Source organism: Psammomys obesus, unplaced genomic scaffold (genome assembly GCF_907164565.1).
Source record: "Psammomys obesus unplaced genomic scaffold, mPsaObe1.curated_primary_1811, whole genome shotgun sequence".
In the NCBI taxonomy this organism is placed as follows: domain Eukaryota; kingdom Metazoa; phylum Chordata; class Mammalia; order Rodentia; family Muridae; genus Psammomys; species Psammomys obesus.
The window spans coordinates 6921765-6948422 of NW_026590405.1; the positions used below are offsets into that span (position 1 = coordinate 6921765).

The 26658-nt window shown below is 51.4% G+C and overlaps 1 protein-coding gene across 1 annotated transcript; it reads right to left on the bottom strand.

Moving 5' to 3' along the window:
- Positions 1 to 20007: 20007 nt before the first annotated feature.
- Zbtb9 (zinc finger and BTB domain containing 9) lies at positions 20008 to 22925 on the bottom strand. The gene has a single exon (XM_055607277.1). The coding sequence runs from the start codon at positions 22499 to 22501 to the stop codon at positions 21125 to 21127; it is 1377 nt and encodes a 458-aa protein (XP_055463252.1). The 5' UTR covers positions 22502 to 22925; the 3' UTR covers positions 20008 to 21124.
- Between the last annotated feature and the right edge of the window lie 3733 nt (positions 22926 to 26658).

Sequence of the window (26658 nt, forward strand, 5' to 3'; positions counted from 1 at the left end):
CCAGGCTGGCTTCAGAAACTCACAGAGATCCACCTGCCTCTGTCTTGGAAAAAAAAATTGTTTTCCGTCATCTCAGATTAGTTAATAAAGAGCCGATCAGCCTATAGCTGGGCAAGAAAGGACAGGAGGCAGGACTTCCTGTTGTAAGTGGCGATTAATATTTACTATTGGTTTATCTTTTATTAAAGCTGCTGTTAATCCTAAACAGCTGTATAACCAAATCACCACACAGAGACTATGTTATTTAATTAACCTAGAACACAATGCTGGGCAATAGTTACTCCATCCTAAACCTCCAATCCCACATAGTTTCCTAACATTTAGATTTCCCACATTAGACTTGCATTCAGTGAAATCTTAGGTCAGGTTCATTTCTCCATGTCGGTCCAAGACCTCTCCTCCAGCCTTCTCTCCCAGCTCTCTCCTGCCTTTCTCTCCTCCTCTGCCTCCCACACCTTCCTGTCCTCTGGCTCCTCCCTCTCTTCCTGCTTCCTTTCCATTGCTCAACACTGTGGCTGGTTGCTTTATTTTGGGATGTTTACACAAAGTTGAGACAGGTGATGCTTAGAATAAGTATCACAATGCAATGTCCGGATTGAAACCAGACAGAGAGTGAGGGAGAGAAATCAGCATTTGAATGAACAAGGGTAAAATGTATACATTCCAAAAGAACATTATACCAACAACTTCCCATCCATCCCAGTCAGGGGGTCTCAGGTACAGACCAGAAGGAAAAGAGTGAGAGAAAGAGAAGATGCAACAATGAGGAATGTTCCACCAGGAGTTAACAGACAGATGGAGCAGAAGCAGCCAAGGAAGACAAAGGGCATGTGGCTGGGAGTAGTGAGGCTAGTATAGATGGCTTAGAATAGATCAGTATCTGCCCAGCTCTAGTGCTTTAAAGGCTTTTAACAAACCTAAGACATCTCTGTGTCATTATTTGGGAGCTGGAATGGATAACAGGAGAAGCACCAACTCGTACTTTATTTCAACAGTGAGCTGCCTGAGAAACCCAACTTTGCCATCTCTTCAGCCCCAACGGTGAGGACGCTGAGAGTCCCGTCCCGTCCCAGGCCTGGGAGTTGGTTCTGTGCAGCACAGCACCCCACCTTGGAGCCCACTGAGGAAGTGCCATGGGTAATGCTGGCAGTGAACTGTGAGCAAACCAACGGGGCAGCTGGCAGAGGGAGCTGCAGCGTGCTCAGGGAACACACCAGGCTCACCCCAGCACCCCTCAGGTTGAGGCAGGAGAATCCTCTGAACCCAGGAGTTTGAGGCCGGCTTGGGGGATGGGAAGAGTGCCTGTAGCTGGAGGCCTCTGTGAGGCACAGGATGAGTTACAGCCTACATTACAGCTCTAGGGCCTGTTTCATAGAGCCACTACCCTGCTAAGCTCAGGGACCCCCACTGCGGTGTACACGTAAGAAGTTTCCATGCTCTGTGGCTGCTGCGTGCTCCGGGAGCTCCTACTCTAGCTTCTGCTGAGGGGCCTGCCACTCGAGAGCCTGATTACCTGAACTAGGGCTCAGCACCTCTCTACAGCCAGCCTGCTCTCCACGCTCGCGGCTGAGTTGGCAGATGCCTAGCATTCCCAAAGCCCTGTTCTTCCTAGCTCCATGAACACCAGGTGTAGTGGGCACCCTGTGACCCCAGTACTGAGGAGGCGCAGGCAGGAGGATCAAAAATTCAAGGCCGGCTCAGCCACAGAGAGACTCCTTGGCCATCTAGGCTACATGAGAGCCTGTCTCAGAAGCAGGCAGCAAATAAAAGAAAGGGTGAAAAATAGGACATTGCTTTAATCAAAGTGGCCAGTTTAAGAAGAGGAAGATCAAACATCGCAGCCCATTTTCTGGGTCTGGGACCTCAGACTCTAACCGAGGGAGACCCAGGCAGGGGAAGAAATCCTGTGTCTCCAACAAGGTGACTCTAAAGAGGAGCTTCTCTGAGAAGACGTCCATGAAGGAGAGGGGCAGCCTCGGTTTCCACCCAGTTGGAGGGTGACCTCATCACAGGGTGACCTTGCAGACCCCTGGGTCCAGAACAGGGTGCTGTAAGAGCTGACTCTAAAACACCTTCCTGTGTGACTCAGTTGCCCCATGAATGACGAGCAGAAATCCGACCCACAGTCAAAGTCAGAAATGGAAGCGGAGAGGAGGCTTCCGCCTTGCGAAGAGCCGGTCTACAGCCTGTCACACAGCTTCCTTTAAATGAATCCGTGAGCTGTGGGTCTGGAGAGATGGCTCAGTGGTAAGGAATGCTCCCCGCTTCTTTCGGAGGACTCCAGTTGGCCTCAGAGCATGCACAGGGCAGCTCACAACCATCTGTAATTCCTTTCAGTTCCGGGGATCCCACGGCCTCTTCTGACCTCCGAGGGCATTTGGCACACATGGTACACATACAGATGCCCAGGCAAAGCACTCATATGGAAAAAAATCAAACCAGACCATCTAAACAGCAAGAAAGAGAGGCCAACCCGCGCCATCTCCTCCCGTGCACTGAGGCTGTTCAAGCACAGACCACTCGCCTGCACACAGGAGGCGGAGTCAAGCAGAGGGGCCAGCAAAGCTCCCCCCATCCCAGGCTCCTAAGTTATTTTTGGGCTGTGATTCTGTCGTCCAGCACTTTGACTGTCCCAGTTTCCTGACATCTGAAACTTTGATGATGTGTCATCCATTTCCAGGTCCATGTCACCGTGCAGAGTGCTGAGCATGAAGGAGGAGGACCACAGCCCTGGCCTGTGTTCCCAGATCCTTCCAAGTGGCAAGCAGTGAGTTCATGGCACCGTTCTGAGGAGCAGGTCTTTAACCCTGGCCGCTGGGCTAGGAGTTGAGAGCGGAGAGTCGGCAGGCTGGAATAGGTTCTGAGCCCTGAGGGCATCCTCAGCTTCTCAGAGGAAACAGACGTGGTAACAGTGTGCCACGGCTCACACTCCGCAGACCCCCTCCCTCCCGGATCCTCTCCCTACCACAATTGGACCGCAGTGGAAGGACACTGGCTCCCAAAAAGTGGCCTCCAACCTCCCCACATGCATTCCACGGCACATGCACGACTGTTCTTACACAAATCTCTCTCACACACACTCACACACATACACACCTTCTTAAAAGAAAAGACAGAGGGCTGGAGGGCTAGCTCACCAGGAAGAGTGTTTGCCCCTAACCTAAGTGCACACACGCAGGAACACGCATGGACACACACATAAAAATAAAACTTTAAAGAGAAATTCATAGAAAGAAAAGTATTCAGCTGGGTGTGACAGTGCACGCCTTCAGTCCCAGCGCTTACGAGCAGAGTAGCCGGGCCTCTGTGAGCCTCAGGCCAGTCAGGGCGCATGTGAGACCCTGCCTCAAACAACAACATTTGAGAGAGAAAGAAAACTCCTTCCTCCACTCCTAGTCTTACTGCAACTTGATATGCCAAGGCTGGTTGGCATCTGTGGAAGGCCTGCCCTTTTCTGAAAAGACAAAGAGGAGGAGTGGATGGGGACGGGGGCGGGGGTGCTGGGAGAAGAGGGAGGGGAAACTGAGGATGTAAAAAAAAAAATAAATGAGAGTAATTTTAAAGGGAGGAAAAGGAAAAATACTGAGAGAGAAAAAAGGGGGACTGGGGAGAAGGCTCAGTGGTGAGAGTTCTTACCACACAGATAGAAAGACCAGAGCTTGGATCTCCAGAAACCATGTAAAGCTGTGGGCATAGGAGACGGGCAACCCCAGCCCCTGAAAACACACACAGGGGCCTCCTAGCTGGCCTGGGAGGCTGGCTGTGCTCTGGATTTGACTGACAGCCCCTGCCTAGGCGATTATGAGCTCCTGACTTATGCTGGAAGTCATACTCTAGGCTTCTAGAAGACCAGCAAGTACTCTTAACCCCTGAGCTATCTCTTCAGGTCCTGTATTTATTTGTCTGTCAGTTTGTTTGTTTGAGACAGAGGTTTGTTACATAACCCAGAGTAACCTCAAACTAATGATCGTGCTGCCTCAGCCACGGTACTGGCATTACAGGTATATGCCAACCTGGCAGACCACCTGTGCTGGGAGGAAAGGAAACGGCAGAGGAGGAGGGAAGGAAGGAGGGAAGGACCGATGGAAGGCAGAAAGGAAGGAAGGAAAGAAGGACCTAGCTTATAGACCTGACTACTTCAGAAAAATATATTTATTTTTTGAAACAGGTCTCATGTAGCCTAGGCTAGCCTCAAACTCGTTGAACCTGCTATGTAGCTGAGGACGGCCTTGAATTTCTAATCTTCCTGTGTCCACCTTCTATGTGCCAGGATTACAAGTGAGTGCCGCCAGGGATGGACTCGGGTCTTCCTAGGGCTAAGCAAGTACTCTACCAACTGGCTAAGGAAAAAGAAAATATTCTCCTGCTTTAGGGATGTGTTTTGTGTTTGGGCACTGGAGAGACGGCTGAAAGGCCAAGAGCGCTTACTGCTCTTCCAGGTTCGGCTTCCAGGACACACAGGTCAGCTCACAACCCTCTGCAGCTCACAGAGGATCCAAAACCTTCTTCTGACCTCTGAGGGCCCTGGACACGTCTGTGGTACACACATACATGCAGGCAAACACACAATACACATAAAGTGAATCTTAAGAAAAAACTTTATAAAAATTAAAAGCAGAACAAACAAAAAAACAGGCCGAGGGAAGGGGTTCTCTGTGAGTTCTAGCTGATCCTGGTCTACATGGCAAGACCCAGATAGCCAGAGCTACACAGTGAGACCTTGTCTCAAAACAAAAACAATAGCCAGGTATTGTAGGGACAGCTCAGCGGGTAAGAACTCATGGTTCTTTTAAAAAGAAAAAAATCCAAGTCTGGCTCCCAGGACCCATGTCAGGAAGCTCATAATCACCTGAAACCTGTGCTCCGTGGGCAGGCACATCCATGCACGTGTGTACACACAATACGGACACATCGTCACACATGAAAATTTACAACTAAGTCCCACAACACCACCTGTGCATGACTTCCGATGCCTCGGGCCTCCCTGGCCCTCTCCTGAGGAAGAGGATTCCTAGAGAGCTGCTCAGGGCGGGGCCAGAGTCAGCAAGCCGAGGGGCCGGCGCAGCAGGGCTGCGGGCTGGTTTCTGTGAGCTGCGTTTGCAGGCTCCCTGTTAGCAGCTTAGAGCCACAGGGGTGTGCTCCCGTGCCCAGCTCAGAGAGGCTTTCCTGGGCTGAGGAAGCTCTAGGGGCCTCTGAAGAGTAAGCCGCCTGTTTAATGGCTTTCTGTGGTATATAAACAAAATCCCAAACTGGAAAAGTGAGAGAAAATAGGGTATGAAAATTTCTCTCCTTAAAATGGTAATTGTTTTGTGGTTTTAGGCATCCTTTTCCCCATTCCATCAATTATTTAACACATCTTTATGATCCGTGGAAGTAATTGGCCTGATTCAAAATTAAAACTGGGAAAAAATACTATGTGGGCCAAGCAGCGCCGTGTTTCCCCACCAGCAGACCTTCAGGAAAGATGAACTCTATTTCCACCGGGACTTGCTTCGAAGCGGAGTTTCCCAGTGAGCTAGGTCGATGGCTGCCTTGCAGCAGCAGATCCGCAGCGAGGCACCCCCTTCCCAGGCATCAACTGCAGGGACACCAGAGAACGCACAGAGAGGAGGGAAATTTTTAAATTATTTGTGTGTTTGCCTGCATATATGCCTGTGTGCCACATGCGCGTCTGGTGCCAGAGGAGGCCAGAAGAGGACCTTAAGCCTCCTGGGACTGAGTTACACACAGTTGTGAGCGAGCCAGCAACCTCCTGAAGAACAGCCAGTGCTCCTAACCACTGGTCCATCTCACCAGCCTAATTTTTTAAAAGATTGAAAAAAAAATTATCTTTATTTTGTGTGCATTGGTGTTTGGCCTGTGTATGTCTGTATGAGGGTGTCAGGTCCCGTGAAACTGGAGTTACAATTTTGAGTAGCCATGTAGATGCCGGGGATTGAACCTGGGTCCTCTGAAGAGCAGCCAGTGCTTTTAACCCCTAGGCCATCTCTCCAGCCCCCTCTAAGATGTATTTTTATTCATGTGTATGTGTGTAGGAGTGTATACCACATGTGTGCAGGTGCCCACAAGGAGAAAGAGGACGTCAGAGCCCCTGGAGCTGGAGTTATAGGTGGTTGTGAGCTGCCTGACCTGTGTGCTGAGTCTCAGCACACACACTGACTGCAGAGCTGCCTCTCCAGGCTCTATTTGCAGATTTATTTTTGACTGTGTGTGCTCCCACTCTCAGTACATGTGATTACAAATACCCTTGAAGGCCAAAAGAGGGCAATGGATCCCTGGAGCCAGAGATGCAGATGGTTTGATCCACACCTCACGGGTTGCTGGGAACTGAACTCAGGTACTCTGCGAGTGTTCTTAAGCTTCTTAAGTGCTGAACCATCTCTGCAGCTCTTCAGAATTTTGTTTGTAGTTCTGGGTTTTAAGACAGGGTCTCACTGTGTAGTCCTGCCTGGCCTCAACACAGATCCACCTGCCTCTGCCTCCTGAGTGCTGGGATTAAAGGTGTGGCCACCGCGCCTCCTGAGTCCTTAACCTGGTACCGCACTGACTCCTGACACGCTTGGTAGCTCCCATGGGCTTCTGTGTCTGTGTTAGTGGGGATGTTCTGTGCGCTGTGTATTCAAATGCTGACTTCTGTACCCAGAACCTGGTTGCAGTCCAGACTTTGGCCTTGTCGTTATTACTAAAGCACCTCCTATGCCAATGCTGTGTAAAAATCATTCTGCATCACCTCTGATTGGTTACTAACGAGCTGAATATCCAATAGCTGGGCAGGAGAGTGAGGGTAGGACTTCCCATCCCAGGAGGGGGTGACAGGTGGAGAGGGAGAGGGTGGAGGAGGGAAAGGGAGAGGCCATGATACAGATGCAGCAGGAGCAGCCAGTGGGAGATGAAGATAACAGGAGTGTGGCTGGGAAGCAGCCAGGCCAGCATACTAGGGCTAGAATAGAAGAGCATCTGCCCTGCTAGAGTGCTCGAAGTTCTTAATACATATAAAGGTCTCCATGTCATTATTCAGAGCGGGAGTGAGCATAGAAAACTTTAATTTTACACATGTTTCTTATATAACTTGGGTCTTGCTTACCTTACTACCAATTCCTTTCATATGATTTCATTTCTCCACAGACTTGACACACACTTCCATAAAAAACAAATTTAAGAGAACCCCAAGGAACAGAATCCCAAGGCTGTCCACGTGAACTCATAGTCTGAAATCAGAAGGTACCTAAGGGTGTACACTTTTAATCCCAATACTCAGGGGCAGAGTCAGGTGGAGCCATTTGAGTATGAGGCTAGCCTGATCTACATAGTGAGTTCCAGGCCAGCCAGGGGTACATTGTGAGACCTTAACTAGGGCGTAGGGGAGGAACACATACAAGGAATTAACCCGCTGTGTGTATGCTTACACAGCAAGCAGCAAGGCAAAAGCCCAAGGCACTTGAGCCTCCCAGGCGCAACCAAGGCTGGGTGACCTCACCTGTGGTTCTGCATTCAAGGTCATCCTGCTACACAGCAAGTTCGAGTCAGGGCTGAGCCACCTGCCTCCCCCAAAAGAAGAGGTATGGCAGGTAAGAGGGGCAGTCCCCAAACATCTCCAGCATAAGCAGGTGGGAGAGTGGGGAGGGGAGGAGGAAGGAAAGGGCTGTTTACAAGTTCCTTCAACAACTATTTCTGGCACCAACTTGCACCAGGCACTATTCCTGACTCTTAGAACAAACAAGAGCAGAGAAGAGGCTGAGGCTGAAGATCTTCCAGAACTGATCTGGGACAAGAAATCTCAGTGTCAGGAAATAAATCCCAAGATAGACCAAATCCTCTGCTGACACACCAGACAAACTCAATTCAAGGGAGGGGGCGGGGCTTCCACAAATCCGAGCGAAAGCTCAGCTTCCCACAGAGCACTGATGCCCAGACAGATGGCAAGCCTTTCAGTAACTACAAGGGCACGCTGTCTTCATGGCGGCTGCAGTGCCGGGCATGGAGTCTAGCACTCGGGACATGTTAGGATGCGTTCTGCCTCTGAGGGCACCGAGCATGAATGTGGGGCATAGGCAGACATACAAACAAAAGACCCATGCACAGAAAATGAGTTTTTAAAAAATTTAGTTAAACAAGTAGGCTTTTTCCACAGCTATGGTGAAGCTAGGCATGACAGTGTGTGCCTGTAGTCCAAGCATTCAGGAAGATCACAAATAAGAGGCCAGCCTGGGCTACACAGTGAGAGACCCTGTCTCAAAAAAAAAAAAAAAAAAAAAAATCTATGCACCAGGCTAAAGGAGGTTATCTAGGGAAGTGTAAGCCATGACAGCATGCACCCATGCAAAAATGCTGACAGCTACTCTGCGTACCTATAATCAGTCCCAGCCCTGGGAAGGCAGACAGGAGGATCCCTGAGGCTTACTGTACAGCCATTCTAGCCTAATCTATGAGTTCCAGGTTCAGGGAGACTCTATTTCAAAAAATAAGGTGGCGGGGTTGGAGAGATGGCTCAGAGGTTAAGAGCGCTGGCTGCTCTTCCAGAGGTCCTGAGTTCAATTCCCAGCAACCACATGGTGGCTAACAACCATCTATATTGAGATCTGGCGCCCCCTTCTGGCCTGCAGGTGTACATGCAGACAGAACACTATATATAATAAATAAATAAAGTAAAAAAAAATAAGGTGGCAAGATGGCTCAGTGGATGAAGATGCTGTACGAGTCTGAAAGCCTGAGGTTGATTCCCAGAACACACATAAAGATGGCAGCGGAGAGCCAACTCGACTAAATTGTCCTCTCATAGTCACAGGTGCACTGCGCGCGCGCACACACACACACACACACACTCTATCGTAGGAGCTCATGTCCTACAATCCCCAAACCTAGCTGTTTCCTGCTCCTCCCTCCCAGCCCTCACAGCATTGCTGCAGACTCAGAACAGTTGGCATACAGGTACCAGGTCCCTCCTCACATACATGTCATAAACATACATGTCATATACTGTCATACCACACAGAAAGCTATCAACAAAAAAGATGTTATTCTGGGGCTGAGAATTCAGCTTAATCATAGAGCATTTGTCTAGTGTGTATTCAACCCCAGCACATAGAAAAAAGTCTCGCTTTGAAGCCCTGGCTGGCCTCAGACTCAGAGATCTGCCTGCCTCTGCCTCCAAGTGCTGGAACCAAAGTTCTGCTTGACTGTTTCCAACTTCTTAATTAAAAAACAAAACAAAACAAAAAATATATATTTATTTCACTAGCTGGGCATGGCAGCACACATACATGTTTAATCCCAGCACTTAGGAGGCAGAGGCAGAGGCAGAGGCAGGCAGATCTCCACGAGTTCAAGGCCAGCCTTGTCTTACAATGAGTTGCAAGCTGCCAGACCTTGTCACAAAACGAGCAGTCAGCACCTGACTGGAGAGACGACGGCTCAGCAGTTCAGGGGACTTGTTGCTGCTGCAGAGGACCCCTATGGCGGCCCACAGCACGCCACCCCCCCAGTACAGCGCAGGCCTAAGAACAGCAGGGCCAACTGCAGGCTGCAGCCCCACAAGCTGCAAACCAAAGACAGGCAAAACTCACCTGTCCAGTTTCTGCGCCGATTGTCTCAGCTTTTGCTACAGAAAGAGAAGGCTCACACAGAATCTCAGAAGCCATGTCACGCCCCGGGTTGCGATTGGTATCTCTTAGCACAGTTCGGACTCTCCTGGCGACCCAGCAGTTGCCTTCAGCCACTCCTGCCACACTCTAAGACCTGGGGTTGCTTAGGGGTCTGGCGGGAAACGCGCTGTTGTCGTGGGTCTGGAGGCAAGTGCCCGTAGAGGTACCGGCCTCAGGTGAAGTTTTGTTTGTTTCTGGAGACGAAGTCTCTGTAGCACAGGCTGGTCTCAGACTCTGAAAATGACCCCAAGCTCCGCTTCTCCTGCTGTGTCCCCAATGGAGGAATCACACTGTACCCAGTTTATCCTTTTAAGTTTTTGTGCAGAAGAGAGCGGTTATCCTGACCCCAAAGGGCAAGCCATCGGCCATCGAGGGGCTCCCTGGGGTCCACCTCGCAAGTGGACGCCCTATTTTCATATCTGGCCTACAATGGCAGGCAATTGTCCCCCTACCCCAGCGACTCACTTGAACTTTAACCCTTCGAGATGTCTCAACCTCAAGCTTCGGGGTTCTGAGGTTGCTGATGTCACTGGGCGACATGGTGCTTGCTAAGCATGCCCATGATGCTGGTTCAACCTCAGGGTCCCGTTCTTTCCAGGTCGATTTCTGTCTTGATGAGACACCACAACCAAAACAAACAACCAGCTTGGAAGAAAGGCTTCAGCACCAGTCTATCACCGAGGGAAGTGGCGGCAGGAACTCACGCAGGTTAGGAAGCCTGAGGGCTGCTTACTGGCTTGTTCACTCCGCATGGGTCGCCTGGCTTGCTGGCTTCCGCAGCACAGGCACAGCTGCCTAGGGTGGCACCGCCCATAGAGTGAGGCTCTCCCACATCAATCATTAATCAAGAGAATGCCCCCCACAGGCTTGCTTACAGGCCAATCTGGGAACATTGCTGTCAGCCCAGGGTCCCTCTTCTCAAAGACTCTAGCTTGACTGAGTCAAGTTGACTAAAAACTAGGACAAGGTCTGAAAGCTGACAAGACCACAAGTTCGATTGTCATCATTTGACAACCTGGATAATTCAAATTTGCTTTTCAGCAGCATCAGCTTTGCAGACATAGGCAGTCCTTTCAGGCTGTCATGGGCAGAGAACACCAGCGTCTCAGAGTTTCTTCATTGCTGTGAAGAGACACCATGACCACGGCAGCTCTCTCTGTTTTTGTTATTTGTTTGCTTGTGCTTGTTTTGGTTCATTTTCCTGATGGGGTTTCCCTGTAACTGCCCTGGTTGTCCTAGAACTCACTCTGTAGACTAGGCTGGCATCAAACTCACAGAGATCCACCTGCCTCTGCCTTCCGAGTGCTGGGATTAAAGGCTTGCACCACCACGCCCGGCAACAGCAACATTTCATTGGGGCTGGTTTACAGTTTCAGAGGTTTGGTCCATTTTGTCATGGCAGCACGCAGGCAGAGATGGTGCTGGAGAAGGAGCTGAGAGGTCTGCATCTGAATCAGCAGGCAGCAGGAAGTGGGTGTCACACCAGACCTGGCTTGAGCATTTTAGACCGCAAAGCCCGCCCCCTGTGACACACTTCTTCCAATAAGGCCCTGCCTCCTCATAGTGTGGCTCCCTATGAGCCTATGGGGACCATTTTAATTCAAACCACCACAAGGAGGTTCTTCCAGGTTCCCATCGACACTCTCTTTCCAACCCTGAGACCCAGAGGACTGGCAAACCTTTCCCTGTATACAAACTCATCAGAGCCTGAGTCCACAGATAGTGTCGCTCCACAGCCAAACAGACTCTCTCTCACGAAGATCTGCCCGCCTCTGCCTCCCAAGGGCTGGGGTTAAAGGCATGTGTTGCCGACTGGCTGCCAAGCAGCTTTCTAATTTTTCAAATAAAGTTTTGTCTTATTTAACCCTTTGACAGAAAAGAGGCTAATTTTCTTTTACATTTCCCACGGATTCTCATCAGCAAGGAGGCCGCCACTGTTCAGTCCAAGAACAATCAACCCGATGCCCAAACCTCTCCTGAGCTTCGTTTTAACTTTCACTTGTTCTGGGGTTTAGCCTGTTTGTATGTCTGCAGGAGGGTGTCAGCTCCCCTAGAACCAGAGTTACAGACAGCTGTGGTCACCATGTGGTGGCTGGGACTGAACATGTGGGTTCTCTGGGAGAGCAGCCGTCGCCCCAGCCCCTACTGCTGCTTTTCTGGGCAGAGCCTTACAGAGCTCAGGGTACCCTCAACCTTGCCATGCAGCCAGCGCTCCCTGGGGGCTCATGCAGGATCCAGACTGGCCTCAAAAGATTGGAGCTTAGTGTGAGTGACCCCACGACTCTAATTTTGATCTTATGTAAGCAAACAAGATCTAAAATTCCCCTTAAAGCCTTGTGAAGGAAGACTGGCTAGTCAGGGGGGATGGTTAAATATAAGTGTCATGGACAAGGTGACTCTTTATTTTTCTATTTGTCTATCTATCTAATGAGACAAGGTCTCACTATTCTATCTAGCCCTAGCTGGTCTGGAATGTGCTATAATCTCCTGACACACACAGTATAGTCAACGGCTGAAAACCAAAAGGGGGAAATGCAGTGAGGATTGTGGGATTTTAGTTTCTTTAAAAAACAAAGAATATGTTTTCATCTTAACCCCAGGTGTGGGGAGGTAGGGCTGCTTTGGATTGTCTGCAGTAGCTGGCCATTTGCCCTGTGCTCTGCCATGGTTTTGCCAGCTGCGGATAGTTTTTGTCATTGTGTGGTATTTGGAATTCTGAGGACTTTTCAGATTATATAAATGCTGGAGCCCTGAGAGGTGGGGTAGATGCTTGGTTTCAGTTAAGCAGATGTGAGCAAAGAAGAAGAAAGAGGGAAGAAGGAAAAAGGAAGAAGAGGAGGAGGAGGAGGAAGAAATAATTTATATCCTGATGGCAAAGATCGAACTTGCCGCAATGAGCCTGACACCCCCCATCAGCAGGAAGTAGTCTATCGATAATAACAGCCTCCTTCCTCTCTATCCTTTTTTCTCTCCTATCTAAAGGGGTTGAAAGAAAAGGTAGGAAAAGGTGGAAGAAAAAGGAACCCACAAAGTTGCAAACACTCCAAGGCTGGGTTACAGAGATCCTGCCGCTCCTGCCTCCTGAGTGCCGAGATCAAAGGTGAGTGCCATCGTGGCCGGCCACGAAATTCTTTTACATCCACCCTTTCCCCCCTTGCAAAGTACTTCTGTGTGTCAAGCTGAGCTGCCTGCCCTCCGTTCAGCTTTGCTTGTTGACTTAACATGGTTCCCCACCCTAGACATCTTCTGTACATGTTGGCTCCGAAGGCGTCATCATTTTCAGTGTGGATATTTTGGGCAAGACTAACGCATACGTGGTGGTGGTATTCTCTGTAAGTGGAACATAATGTCTGCCTGTCTTTTTGTGAAGTAGTCACTGATGCTCAATGCCTCATCCACTCCTTCACTGGGGGCTCTGTTTCTGGATTCCGACTAAGTGAGATTACCACTTTTGCCCGTTTTTTTTTTCTGTGTACTTTTGACAGTGAGCATGCCCACCCTGCTGTGAAATTATCACTACTGTCCACCCACCTCCAGAACCCTGTCCTCTGCTGAAACAGAGGCCACACACCTAGGAGCCAACAGTGCTCATACCCTGTCCATCTGTGACAGTTAATCTCGTCACCTTGACAGGATTTAGAATCACCTGGGGAACAAACCTGAGGCTTTCCAGGGAGGTGCTCCCGACGTGAGTGCGGGTGATGTCCATGGGCTGGCTCTGGGCTGAATGAAAAGGAGCGAGCGCAGGAGTGATAGAACCCACTCTCCTAGCGCCAACTAGACTGCAGTGTAACACCAGCCACCTCATGCCACCCCGCCCTGTCCTAGCAAGATGGACTAAATCTCCTCAAACCGGAAGCCAGAAGTAAACCTGTAGGTTGCTTCGTGCCAGGCATTTGGTCACAAGAAGAAAAGCACCATTTGAGGCTGGGTATGAGCCAGGAGGGCCACACACTGGAGGTGGAAGCAGGAGAGTCCGGAGTTCAAGGCCATCACTGGCTACACAGCGAGCCTGAGGCCAGCCTGTGCTCCTCCGGGCTGTCTCAAACAGACAGAGGTGAACAGCTCCCACAATGCACACGTCCCAGCTGCGTCTTGGGAGTGCTTCAGTCAGCACAGGTTCTCATACGGCACGTTCCCCACACCCTTCAAGTTTATGCAAGTACTGTGCAATGTTCCTACAATGGCAAGATGACCAAGGACACATTTCCCTGGGCGCGTCCTCACTCTAAGTGAGGCATCCTGGCACAGGGATGAAGGGACAGAACAGCCCAACTGCTGTGAGGGACAATCCTGGGAGCACAGAGGAAGAAGTACCTGTGGTACAGCAAGGCAGGGTGTGGCAGGGCGGCTCAGTGGGCAGAGGTGCTGCTGCTGAGGCTGACAGCCTGAGTGTGCGCTCCAGAACTGACACGGAGAACTCTGGCAGCACACGCTGGTGCTTCCTATCTGGTTGTTAGTTCATCTGCTCCCTGAGGTCGGCTTGCCGTCTCTTAGGAGCACATCCTCACACACACCTGTCCCTGTTGTGTGACCCTTGCTCCACTTAGTTGATTGGTTTAAAAAAAAAATGCCAACACACCTGGGCAGGGCAGAAGTTTGGGAGACGTGGCCAAGGCCAGGGCTCTTGGAGGAGAAAAGGATCTTGGGAAGGAGGCAGGAACCGGAAGAGGAAGGGAGAGGGCGCCCCGAGGGTGGCCAGGCAGCCCAGGTGAAGAACATTTTGAGATTATGGATAGGAAGTAGCCCAGTTAGCAGTTATTAGAGCAGATGGCATGGCATGGGGGCTTGGGGGGGGGAAAAGTAGCTTAGGGGGTAATGTCTGCCTTGCCCCAGGTGAAATAAGGCTGTTCTAAAATCCATCAGGTGTCTGTGTCTTTCATTGATTGTGATAGTGGGTGAGAGGACACCGCTGTAATAATTATAGGGCTAATAATAAACACTATCAGATCATACTTTTACATTTTCTACAGCAGAGAACAGACTCTGCAAGCTGTCCTGATCTCCACACACAAGCAGCACACACGCGCGCGCGCGCGCGCACACACACACACACACACACACACACATTCGATAAAACCTTATAAAGAACAAAAGCTGAATATCCTGACTTCCCCAGGCACAGAGGGTCAGTGACTTGAGCTCAGAGCAGAGGCTGGAGTGTTTCTGGACATGTCTGTCACTCTGAAATGGGAAGGCCATCACCTTGGACAAGGTGTGTGGTACCCAGCTATTCAGCTACACCTGGGTCAGAAGGTATACCCTAACGGTGTCCTATAGGTGTGCTTAACTCCTGCAGTCCCTGACTTTACATACAGATCACCCTCCATGAAGGGGTCAAGCCTCGTCTACTAGGCCAAAGGCCTTAAGATGTTGTGAGCATCCTGCCTGCCTGCCTGCCTTCCTCCAGGCATGCCCTCACCACAACTGTGAGGTAATCCCTTAAGAATCCGAGGACAGGCACACATATCCCTCAGTTCTCTTCCTCCACAGAAACTTAGCCAATGTAACCGCTATTATCAAACCGTGATGGCTCGGGAAATTAACTTTTGCTGTAGATATGGTAGTCTTGATAGCTTTAAGCTAAAATTATAAGGCAGAAGAGTGCTTACATGGGAGGTTTACACTGTGAAGCTGTGTGGGTCACAGGTGAAGCCAAACTGTCTTTTATGTGCCCTGTGCTCTTAAACTGCAGCAAGGTCTCCAGGAACTTGGGTATACTAATGTGTTCAGAAGTATTCTCTGAGCTCAAACTACGATTTCAGTAAGTGTTTTGGACTTGATTCAAGTGAAAAGGAATTTCCATAGTGCCTGCCATTAGTTTAGTTTTGAGACAAGGTCTCGTGTAGTCCAGGCTGGACAGGAATTCAGTGGGAGAGGAGGAGAACCCTGAACTCAGGATCCCCCTGCCTCCACGTGTGGAGTGCTGGTTTATGTGGACTCCTGGCCCATGCAAGGCAAGCATTCTAAAATGGCCCCGGCCCATAGTTCACTAAATCATGGAACGGAGGAGCTTCCCCCAAAACTTCAGTTGGAGGTGATTAGCAATGTAGTGACATTCGCCAAAAAGCGAGTGTCAGGGGAGAATAATGTAGAATTTTTAAAATCCCCTCTACGTAATAAATAGGCCCAACTGAAATCTTATGCTACACTGGGCGGTGGTGGCCACGCCTGTATTCCCCGCACTCATGGAGGCAGAGGCAGATGGCTCTCTGTGAGTTCAGGGCCAGCCTGGTCTACAAAGTGAGTCCAGGACAGCCAGGGCTACTCGGAGAAACCCTGTCTCAAAACAACAAATCTTATGTTTTGGGGGTCACTGTCGTGGCTCCAGCCATGAAATGTTGACGAAGCGTGACTGAGACAAAGTGTGGGCTGCCTCCGAGAACCAAGGGGAGAGGGGGAGGACGGCCAAGGCCCGCCTTTCCCAGGTGTGCCTGTGCCCACGTGCACACAGCAGAGACCCGGGAGCCAGAGGCTGGGGTGGAAGCCTGCCTTTGTTCTTACACGGGCCCTTACACTCCCCAGGGAACAGGCCGACCCTGAATCCGCGCCCCTCCTGCACCGCCACGCGCAGCTCAGCCCAACAATCTCAGCCTACACGGGGCCTTAAACTCCCCAGGTAACAGGCCGACTCTGAATCCGCGCCCCTCCTGCACCACCACGCGCAGCTCAGCCCAACAATCTCAGCCCATACCCGCAGGTTCATTCGTCGTTCATTTACTCATTTGTGGTTTTTGAGTCAGGGTCTCTCTGTGTAGCCTTGGCTGTCCTGGAACTTGCTCTGTAGACCAAGCTGGCCTCAAACTCACAGAGAACTGCCTGCTTCTACCTCCCAAGTGACAGGATTAAGTGTGTGCCCCTGCCACCTGGCCTATTTTTACTTTTAAAAGCTCATGTATCTATGTGTATGGAGGTTTTGTCTGCGTGTGTTGTCTGTGCAGAGTGTGCACGCCTGGTGTCCTGGGAGGCCGGTTATGATATGTAAATATGTTTTTGTTTTAGTCCCAAGTGTGGATTTTAGTTTGGGATGCAGTTTGTCCGAAGCTGATAACTGGCTCCTGCTGGGCGTGGTCTTTGCCAGCTGGTAATGCCTGCCTCATGCAGCACGAAGGAAGGGTGTGGTCTAGGGTTCTGAGGGATGTAAGTATGAGAGCCCAGAAAGAGAAGCTGTGGCAGTTTGGAGAGACCAGAGACAGACAGATGGTGTGGCGGCTTGGAGGAGACAGAAAAGTTTCAATGCATCAGCCTGGAGAAGACTGCTTGCTGCGTTTGCCCCCAAAGAATACATCAGTCCTAAAGAGCCAGGAGACGAAAAGGGGTCTGTGACCCCTCTCCCCACGAATCTTCTCTTTTACCTAGGTTAAAGGGTTGGTGGAAGGGAGGCCAAGGCTTAACTACCCCAAATAAGAGTTTAACAAAGAGTGCAACAACATGCATTTTTCCCTCTTCTACCTCAGGACTTCATCTCTTCTTTGAAGACTTCACAGTCACACTGACGGGAGGTCAAGGTGCTCTAGCTGGAGTATAGGTATGAACCTAAAAGTTCAAGTGAGCATTATTTATTTGTGGACCTGGTCAAACCAACCTTTTGTACTTGCTAGGCAAGTATCTACCACTGACTTACAGCCCTAACTCTCTCCCGAGAAATTTATTTTCAATTCAGTGCCACAAGAACAAGAATCAAGGGGGCTGGAGAAATGGCTCAGTGGTTAAGAGCACTGTCTGCTCTTCCAGAGGTTCTGAGTTCAATTTCCAGCAACCACACGGTGGCTCACAACTATCTACACCTTCTACTGCCCTCTTAGAGCACTAATATGCATAAAATAAATAAATAAAATCTTTAAAAAAAGTTAAAAAAAAAAAAAAAAGAACAAGTATCAACCAGGCTTGTAGCTCACTTGTGCGATACATAATTCCAAGTGTGAGGTCCTGGATCCAATTCCCAGCATCAAAACCAAACAAAACAACCCCAAGCAACAAAAAAACAAAATGACACTTGGTGATGGCACATGCCTTTAATCCCAGCACTTGGGAGGCAGAGGCAGGAGGAGCTCTGTGAGTTCGAGGCCAGCCTGCTCTACAGAGCTAGTTCCAAAACAGTCAGGGCTACACAGAGAAACCCCATCTCCGAAAAAAACCTGGGAAGAGACAAAAACGAAGCAAGCAAAACCTAGCAAGAATGACCTGGTGTGGCAGTGTGCCCTATAACCTCATCACTCAGGAGGTAGAGGAAAGAAAGCCTAACAGAAGAGGCCCTGGACACAAAAGACCACTTGTGTCAAGACCACTTTGGGCACAAAACAAACCACTCTGATACCAAGGTCCATGTCAAGAACAGGAATTCTTGTTCCATGAGCCCTGACGGGACTTGTCCTTCCAAAGGCAGGCCTCCTCTCCTTCGACTGCAGGAGCCACTTCCCAATCTTCCATAACTCTGATTTTAGTATGGTCATCTGCAGCCAACCTCCTATGCTTGCAAGCCGAGACAAGGAATATAACCGTCTACCTGATGTATGCCAAGCAGGTTCATAGGCCTGCAGTCAGCCCAAGACACCCTCACTACTTTCTTTCCCAGTGCAGCCCTCCTTACCAAGGACAAAAGCCATGGCATGTCTCCTGAGAGTTTGATAAACCCAGCTAGAATTCACTTCCTTAGCCACAAAAACCTCATTTTTTTTTCTCTTTTAAAGACTGTGTGGGTTTGGGTGTGCACGTCTGCTGTGGAATGCAGGTGAAGGTCCGAGGGCGACTTGCAGATCCAAATGTTGCGATCAATGTCATCGTACCTCTCACTTTGGGGCTCTGGTCTCCGGGTGTTGCATTTTGGAGGACTTTCTGCATTATGATCCATTTTATGCCTTTTCCTAAGAAAACTATGCCTGAGTCTTCTTAGGAAAATCCTAAGATTAACACTATCTGGCCCTATTTGGAAGTCTTCCTTATGCCCTGGAGATTAAACTCAGATAAGAACATTGCTAGATAAGGACATTACTCCAGAAATCTTCTTGGGGTATCTGCCCCTTCGAAAACTTAAACAGTGTAACTGGTGCAGGGTAAACAGAGACAAGTGACTACCTCTGGCCAGGAGAACAGGTTACAAATTCAAGTTCTTTTTATTATACGCTTAGAGCTCTCTGAAAATGTAGTTTAAAGACCGAGGGTCATTAATGACAGGGTGTGTCATTTACAGGGCGCCCCCGGAGAAATAAAACTCAGCAAATATGAGACTGACTAAAATAAACTTTCCTACTTTATGGTGTAGACGATGAAACATGCAGTGTAAGAAGTCAGGTATTTGTACTTGCTGTTCATAAAAAGACTGGTTCAGATATTTTCTGTTTGTCTGGAGTGCTTTCAAACTGCAAACACTGCCAGACTAAAAACAGGCTGTAACAAATACATTTGCTTTGGAGAAGAACATTCTTTAGATTCTTTAAATTGGAGCTATAGGGCTGATGATAAAGAAAATCTGTTCTATTTGTACTTTCTAATTGTGATTGAACTTGTAACCCTGGACATGTAATGAAAAGTCAAACACATAACCTGTACTCCTTGGATAATCATTAGTCTGTCTTTGTTCTGTGAGACCTATCTAAACAAAAAAGCACCTGATTGCTAGTCAGTCAGAGCTCCGAGATTCCCCGAAGCTCCCATGCTTTACTCCCTCTCCCCACTACTGCCTCCTTCTCTCCTCCAAGGGCCCCTGTCAGCAACATGTGACCCCCCTTCTCAGGCAGGTTCTCCTTCCACGTGGGTTCTGGGGCGCAAACTCAAGTTGTCAGGCTTGGGGTCGGCACCTGCTAAACCTCCCCATCAGCCCAACTTGTCTTTATTTCACAGGTGCTGGGATCCGAACTCAAGTCTTCATGTTTGGGCAGTGGGTGCTCTTACTCACTGGGGGAGACTCTGCCCCAGTGAGGGAAAATCAGGGGCCGGCGAATTGCTCCCCTCTAAGTATTTGTAGGATAAATCAAAGTACTATCCAACACCATGCATAATGCAGTAAGTTAGGAAATAATTTAAGCTAATATTGTGTAACCCAAATTTGCCCTTTCAAATAGTGGGCATAACCCAGGCATGGTGATACATGTTTGCTGAGTGAGGAGGATCATGGGTTCAAGGCCAGTCTAGGCTAGATGGTAAGGTGAGGTCTCAGACAAAGCAAGCAGAGAACCAGGTAGTTCAGACTCTGGAGTGGCTCACCTGAGGTTCCTCAGCAGCAGGGCGGGGCCTGGGCCCCGTGACTATCTGAGACAGTCTCATTCTGTTCCCATCAGGGTAACTGGATGCAAAGGAACATTCGTCTCCCAGAGCACACTGCTCTCACACCTCTCCCACATATATTACTCAATCCAGTCTGTCAGTCTAGATATCAGGATGGACTTTATTAAAGTAGCTTCAAATCTCCCTTCATCTCATTCTACTAGCTACCCCGCTACGGCTACGAAGGCGTTGTTTCTATCGGATGTGGATGGGATGGAAAAGGAAACAGTATGGTCCCACTGAAGTTACTCTGCAGACGTCACCATGCATGGTCCCAACCCTGAGTCCCTCTCATCAGGGCAATTTGTTCAGGGAGCAATGGTGCTACCCTAAGAGCATTGTAGGTCAGCTGCCATCTCCTGAGTTCACTGGTCACATTTGTCACTGTGATCATAAGCAAGCTATCAGTGGTAGTCAAAGGTAGACAAGAGGCAAAGGCTATTGAGGGAAAACCCTCTATTGCACGGTTTCGGAATGACATGTGAAATGCTCAATTTGTTAAAGTGCTCAAGTACTTTTTTTTTTTTCTCTCTAAAGACAGGGTCCCACCTTGTGGCCCTCACTGGCCTGGAACTCCTTTGTAGGCCAGGCTGGTCTGGAACTCAGAGCTCCACCTGCCTCTGCATCTCAAGTGTTGGGATTAAATGCATGTGCCACTACATCTGTTGCACGCTCTAGTACATTTTTTAAAGGATACTTGGGAAGGTGTCTGCTGGTGAGAAAGCAAAGTAGAAGCTAACAATCTGGAAAGAAACGACAAAAAGACGTATAGAACCAACACTGCCAACAGTGAGGGAGAGGCCTCTTAGAGCTTGGCCTGCCAAGTACTTGAGCTCTTGAATCAAACACACTCCTAGCTGGAAGCTCCCTTTCCTCTGGAAGCTTCCTTTCCTCCTCATAAAGATGAAGTAAAAGTTATTAGGTTATTTTGCTCCAACTCTTCTCCCACTAATATAATCTCAAGTCAGTGGTTTCCTCACTGGCTATCAATACAAAAGGGCCATTTAGGTTAAGTGCTCAAAAGTATGACGTTCTCTACAGTCTGTTTAATGCCTGGATTGAGAAACTGAACTTCCAAATACACCAGGCGAGGCCCACACCCAAGACTAAGGGGCTCATGGCATATAGACTCTCTTGGAATGATGATTACACAACCCAGGACTGAGGTGGTGAAGGGCGAGAATTCAGCAGCAGTGGCAGCGGCTGTCTTGTCCTTGCAGTCATTTGTAAGTCCAGTGGGCAGTGGCCCAGCCCTGTCCCTTGCATAAGTCTCGATGGCGAAGGTAAAAGGCATGGACACGGAACCGGCGGCCACAATGGGGACATGCATGCAGAGCTCTAGCGTGGGTCTTCATGTGCTCCGTCAGATGGTGCTTCAACTTGAAGCGTTTGTTACAGATACCACATCCAAAGGGGCGAAGGCTGAAGGTCAGCATGATGTGCCGGTCTCGTTTTGGCTTCACTGCAAACCGTTTTCCACACAGGCAACCGAAGCATTTTCCATCTGCAGGCGGTGCCCCTCCTAGCTTCACAGGCCCATGCACAGCCTGCCCTGTTCCTCCCGGTCCTCCACCCCCAGACAGGATTTCATTCCCGTGAAGGTCCACCGGTTTCCAGGATGCATCTCCTGCCCCCAACGTTTCCCCTCCTCCAGAGGACAGCAAGTACCTTAGCTCCCCGTTTCCCTCCGAGTCCCCTCCTGGCAGAACTTTGGTCTTCTCCTTTGCTCCTCCAGGTGGAGTCCCACCTCCTGAGGTCACCTCCTTAGAGTCCAGGGTCTCCTGATTAACATATATGATTTGGGAAGCTCGAACAGGAGGGGCAGGAGCCTCAACTGTTGGACTCTCCTCCTCTGGAGGCCTGCTGGGGAGAGCAGATGTAGGCAGTGGCTGGGACCCACAAGCTTGGGGAAACCCTTCTGATACACTCTGGGCCTGAGGAGTCGGAAAGAGCGGGGCCGCTGAGCCCTGCTCCTCCTCCTCCTCTTTCACCTGAATCTGTAACACTTCTTCCAGTTCACTCCCCTCCGCTCCGAGGGGGCTCTCAGCAGAAGCAGAGGACCTCACTGGGTTCTGGAAAGGGGAAGAGCGAATGCACCAGCCTCCGGAAGAGGTTGTGGAAAGCAGTGTGTGGTAGGAGGCTCCACCACCGGCCGAAACGCCACCGGACGTTTCCAGTTCTCGAAGAATCTCAGAGCACTGATCTACTACCTGCCACATCTGAAGGCCACTGGCTACTAGGAGATGGGCAGGGAGAGCATCCAGTGGCAGGCGGAGGCGCCCTGAATAAATGAGCTGAAGCAGTCCCTCGAAGGCGTCTGCCTCAATGACACTCGGCAAGGTGAGTCGGGGCGCATCCCCCAAAAGCAGCTTGTCATGGAAGTAAGGCGAGGCGGCGGCCAACACTGCTTTGTGAGCCCTGAGCTCCCTGCCCTGAACCAGGACGGACACATCACAGAACTTCCCCTCCAGCCTGTGGCGGTTCAGGGACTCCAGCAGCGAAGAGCTATGATGAGGGAACTCAATGTGGATTGTGCGTGGGGCCGGGTTGCACCTCGGGGAAGGGGATGCGGGAGGTAAAGGAGTCGAAGCATCCATGGTCACCTCGGAAAGAAATCCCAGGGGGCCGGGAAGAGTAGGGCTCTCTACGGGAAGGAGGCTGCGGAGGAAAGTCACTGGGGCCACACAAGTTGGCGGTGTGAGACCTGGCTCAAGCGGCTCCCCACCGACACTTGGAAACTCTTCAGTGGCAGTTCCTGGACATTACTTCCGCCCACCACGAAAACCGACCAAACCCCCACCGGGGTTTTCACTTCCAGGCCCCGCGGAAGCCGGGGACGGGATCGCGCCCACCTCGCCAGCACGGGCCGCTCCCCGCCGCCGCTCGCCCCGCCTCACCGTGCTCACACAGGCCGGCTCCGCGAGCTCCGGCCCCGCGCCTTCCCGCCGACACGCCCCCGACCGCACGCGCGACCGCGTCCTCGCTCCTCGCCCTCCACGGCGCCCGGCCGGCCGGAAGCTGCCGCCGCTCCGCCGGACGCCGCAGCCGCCGGGCGCGCAGGGCGGGGCCAGGCCTGCAGCCAATGGGAGGGCGGAAGCGTACAAGCCCCCTCCTCATTGGCTGGGCGGCCGGAGGGGCGGGGCTGAGGCGGCGGGCCGCCCGAGCGTCGCTGTGGGAGACGTGTGGGTCGAGGACCGGTCGGCGGGCTCCGGGCGAGCCGCGCTCCGCAGCGCGGTGCGGGGCTGCTGTCCCGCCGCGCGAGGTAGGTGCTGCCGCCCTCGGTGTACACGCGGGGCAGGCAGGCCTGCAGCCCGGGCGCACGGCTGCCGAGGACCGCGGTTCCCTCCTCCGGGTCGCGGAGGAGCGTCCTCACAGCTCAACCCGACCGGTACCGCGGGGGTTTGGTGAAGACCGCTGCTGGGAGTCTTTGAGCGCCTTCGGGTCGCGTGCTGCGGCGGGTGGAGAGCGGCAGTCGGGGTTTGGTCGGGAAGCCTCTGCGGTATATATTGTTCTCCCGACTGGGTGGGACAGTGTCAGTGCAAGAAGACAGGCGTGTGACAGCTCGCGGGCTGGCAGCCTTCTCCCAAAAAAGTAGTTCCTGTCACCCCTCAGGTGGGCCTGGAGACCCCGAGCTAAAAGTCAGCCTAAAGCCTGGCTAGGCGGCGCACGCCTTTAGTTCCAGCACTAGGACCAACCTGGTCCACAGAGCGAGTTCCAGGACAGCCGGTCTCGAAAAAAGCAAAAATAAATAAAAGTGAGCCCAGCGATAAAAGAACAATCTCCGTTTATTAAACATGATTTTTCTGTTTCACCACACACTCCAGAAAAAAAGGAAATGGGGCTGGGCGTGGAGAAAAGGGGGCAGTGGTAGGGGAGCCGAGAGGCTGGGGGTAGGGGCGGGAAGAAGGACGAGTAAACAAACGACAAAAAAAGAAAAATAGGAGTAAGAAGAGCGTCTCCCTACTCTTAAGGTGGTGGGGGGGGAGGGGAGGGGGGGGTGGGGATAGGAGCCAGGAAGCTCTGTACAGAGGGTTCGCCTCCCAGCCCCCTCCCCCAATTATGTACAGTACAAACCCCAGATAATTACAACAGCCAAAGAGGAGGAAGGAGGTCCAAGGGCAGGGCCTGAAGTAGGGAGAGCAGAGGAAAGGGTACGGGATAAAATTTCACATATTTACAGCTTTTATATAAGTATAAATTTGGCCCCGGCTGGGTGGGTATGTGTAGAGGATTAAGGTTGAAGGAGAGCTGTCCATACAAAAGAAAGGTCGAGTCTGGAGTCTGGGAAGAAGTCTCAATACCAAACGCAAGAAGGAGTGAGGAGACAAGGCTGGGTAGGGGACAGCAGTCAGAGAAGAGGGGGTACCCAGGAGGGGTTTCTCCCCTTCCATGGCCTACCCACCCCAAACCCCATCCATCCTACCTCCCCTATCCCGCCAGAGAGCTATGTACAGAGAAACACCGAAAGTGGAGCTGGCGGGAGGGAAGGAGACTGGGTAGGGTGAGAGGGAAGCCCAGCCCTGTCCTACCTCCCCCAGGGGACAGAGTCATGTAAGGGGGCCCCCAAATACCCATCCTCCAACACAGGTCCCCCCACCCTGGGGGAGAGAGACATGGCTTTTCCTAGAATAAGTTCCCCCCTCCCCATGGGAGTAGAGACAAGAGAGGGAAGGGTAGAGAGCACGGCTGTGTCAGGGGCAGGGCAGACCAGCTTGTCTGACCTCTGCAAGCCAACACACGCGCCCTCGACCCTAACCCCTCATCCAAACCTCAGTTCCACCCCACCCAACACACTGGGGGAGGGGGGGGGCATAAGCCCCCTCACCCCGCTCTGGGACCAGCCAAGAGCAGATCAGGTGTGGGAAGAAGGGGAGGCGACTCCCATTCCCCCCTTGCCGCCCCCTCCCTGCCCCGGTGGCCCCCTCCACCCCATCTGGGTTATGGGTGGGGAGAGGAAATGTAAGAGTGGAAAGAGGAGAAGGAGTTTGTGCGTGCTGAGCCCCCCCCAGACGCTCCTGAGAAATCAAGGGGTAATAGGGCCCCCTCACCCGGGGTCCCCTCCCCAAACAAGGGGGACAGGGGAGGCCAAAATGGGGTGGTGGAGGGGGAGTTAGATTGTCAGCTCTGGTCACTGCTAAAAAATCACCCTGAAGTTGAAAGTTTGGAGGTGCCACGCCCCCAGTGTGGGGGTGAGGGTCTGTCCCCCAGTGCTCAGGGGAACTATGAGGCAGAGGATGGGGATAGCACCCCAGAGTGAAGGGGTCTGTGTGGGGTAGGTGGTGTCCTGGGGTCAAAGAGGGCAGCTAGGAGTGGAGCAGTGCAGGCGGCAGATGGGTGCCCCAAGGAGGCATCCAGGGAGGCAATCCCGCTGTCCCTCGCTGGCGTCCAGTCCTGGTGGTTGGTTGGTGATGTTCTGGGGTGGGTGCACAAGGAAGGAGGTCTGTGGCGCTGGGTGGGCTAGTGGTCTGCGGTGTTCCGGAACTCGCCGTTCTCTGTGATCTGCAGCCGGGGTGGGGGGGGTGGGGCTGGGGGGGCCAGGCCGTTCCAAGGTGGGGCCAGAGTCACACGCGGGTTTGTTGGACCCAAGGGGGGAAGCTGCCTCTCCTGCAAGATACCAAAGAGGAGAGCGCGGACTTATTGAGACGCTTCGTGGGGGCCAGGATGCCAGCCCCAAGCCGTGCTCTCACCCACAGCCAGCCCACTCCACAGCCATGTCCGCCCCCTCCTGTTTTGTTCTCACCTCCACAGAACCTCACCCCAACTCCTAACAGGAGTCTTCAAACCAGACTCCCACCAGGACACCAGCTCAAGAGCAGCTAGTTCTCGCTTTCCCTGAGACATAACTCCAGCTTCAGGAGCTGTGTACTCCCTACCCCTGCCCAGCCCCCCTTCCATGGAGTACCTCCCAGCACCCTCCACCCCAGGCAGGAACTTCACACTGAGGAACCAGGGGAGGCAGCACAGTAAAACCTCATTAGTCAAAACCCTACAGCTCCAGAAGTTTGTTCATAATCTGAACAAAACCAGGGCTTGAGTTTTCCTTTATCCGTGAAGAAAGGTTGTGCTAAACAAGTCGGTGGAAATGTGTCTGTGGGAGGGAGACTCAAGCCACACAAACAGACTTCCTTCATTATGCCATGCTCCCTGAGGGCCTGTGCAGAGGCCTGTGCAGAGTTCTACTTACTGTGTTTTGAAGACAGGCATTGCACTAAATAGAGCCTGTCATTCAGTTTTGTCAGTTATCCAGAGTGGACCTCTCACATATATCATCCCCAGTTAGAGAGGTTTAGCTGTACTGGAAACAGGACGGGGGTCGGGGAAGGGTGTTCCTGCATCCTCACACTCGGGGGGATGGTTCAAAGGTTTAGATCAGCGGTTCTCAACCTCCCTAATGCTGCGACCCTTTAATGCAGTTCCTCACTTGGTGACCCCAACCAGAAAATTACTTCATTGCTGCGTTGTAACTGTAATTTTGCTAGTTATGAACCATATGTAAATATCTGATGGGGCACTCCACAGGGGTCACGCCCCATCCACAGGTTAAAAGCCACTGGCTTAGAGACACTGTGCTCCAGTCTGTATTCCCAGTAGTCTGACTTCAGCTCTTCTCCACAGATGTGCAGCTGGAGTAGCAGACCCTATGCTACTCCTGTGCCTATTTTGAGAACCTTCTGTGGCTCTTTCCCGACTTCCTGGTTCGTGCTGTTAGCCTAGCCTTCTGTGCCTCTGCTGGGGGAGAAGACCTCCTGGCCCC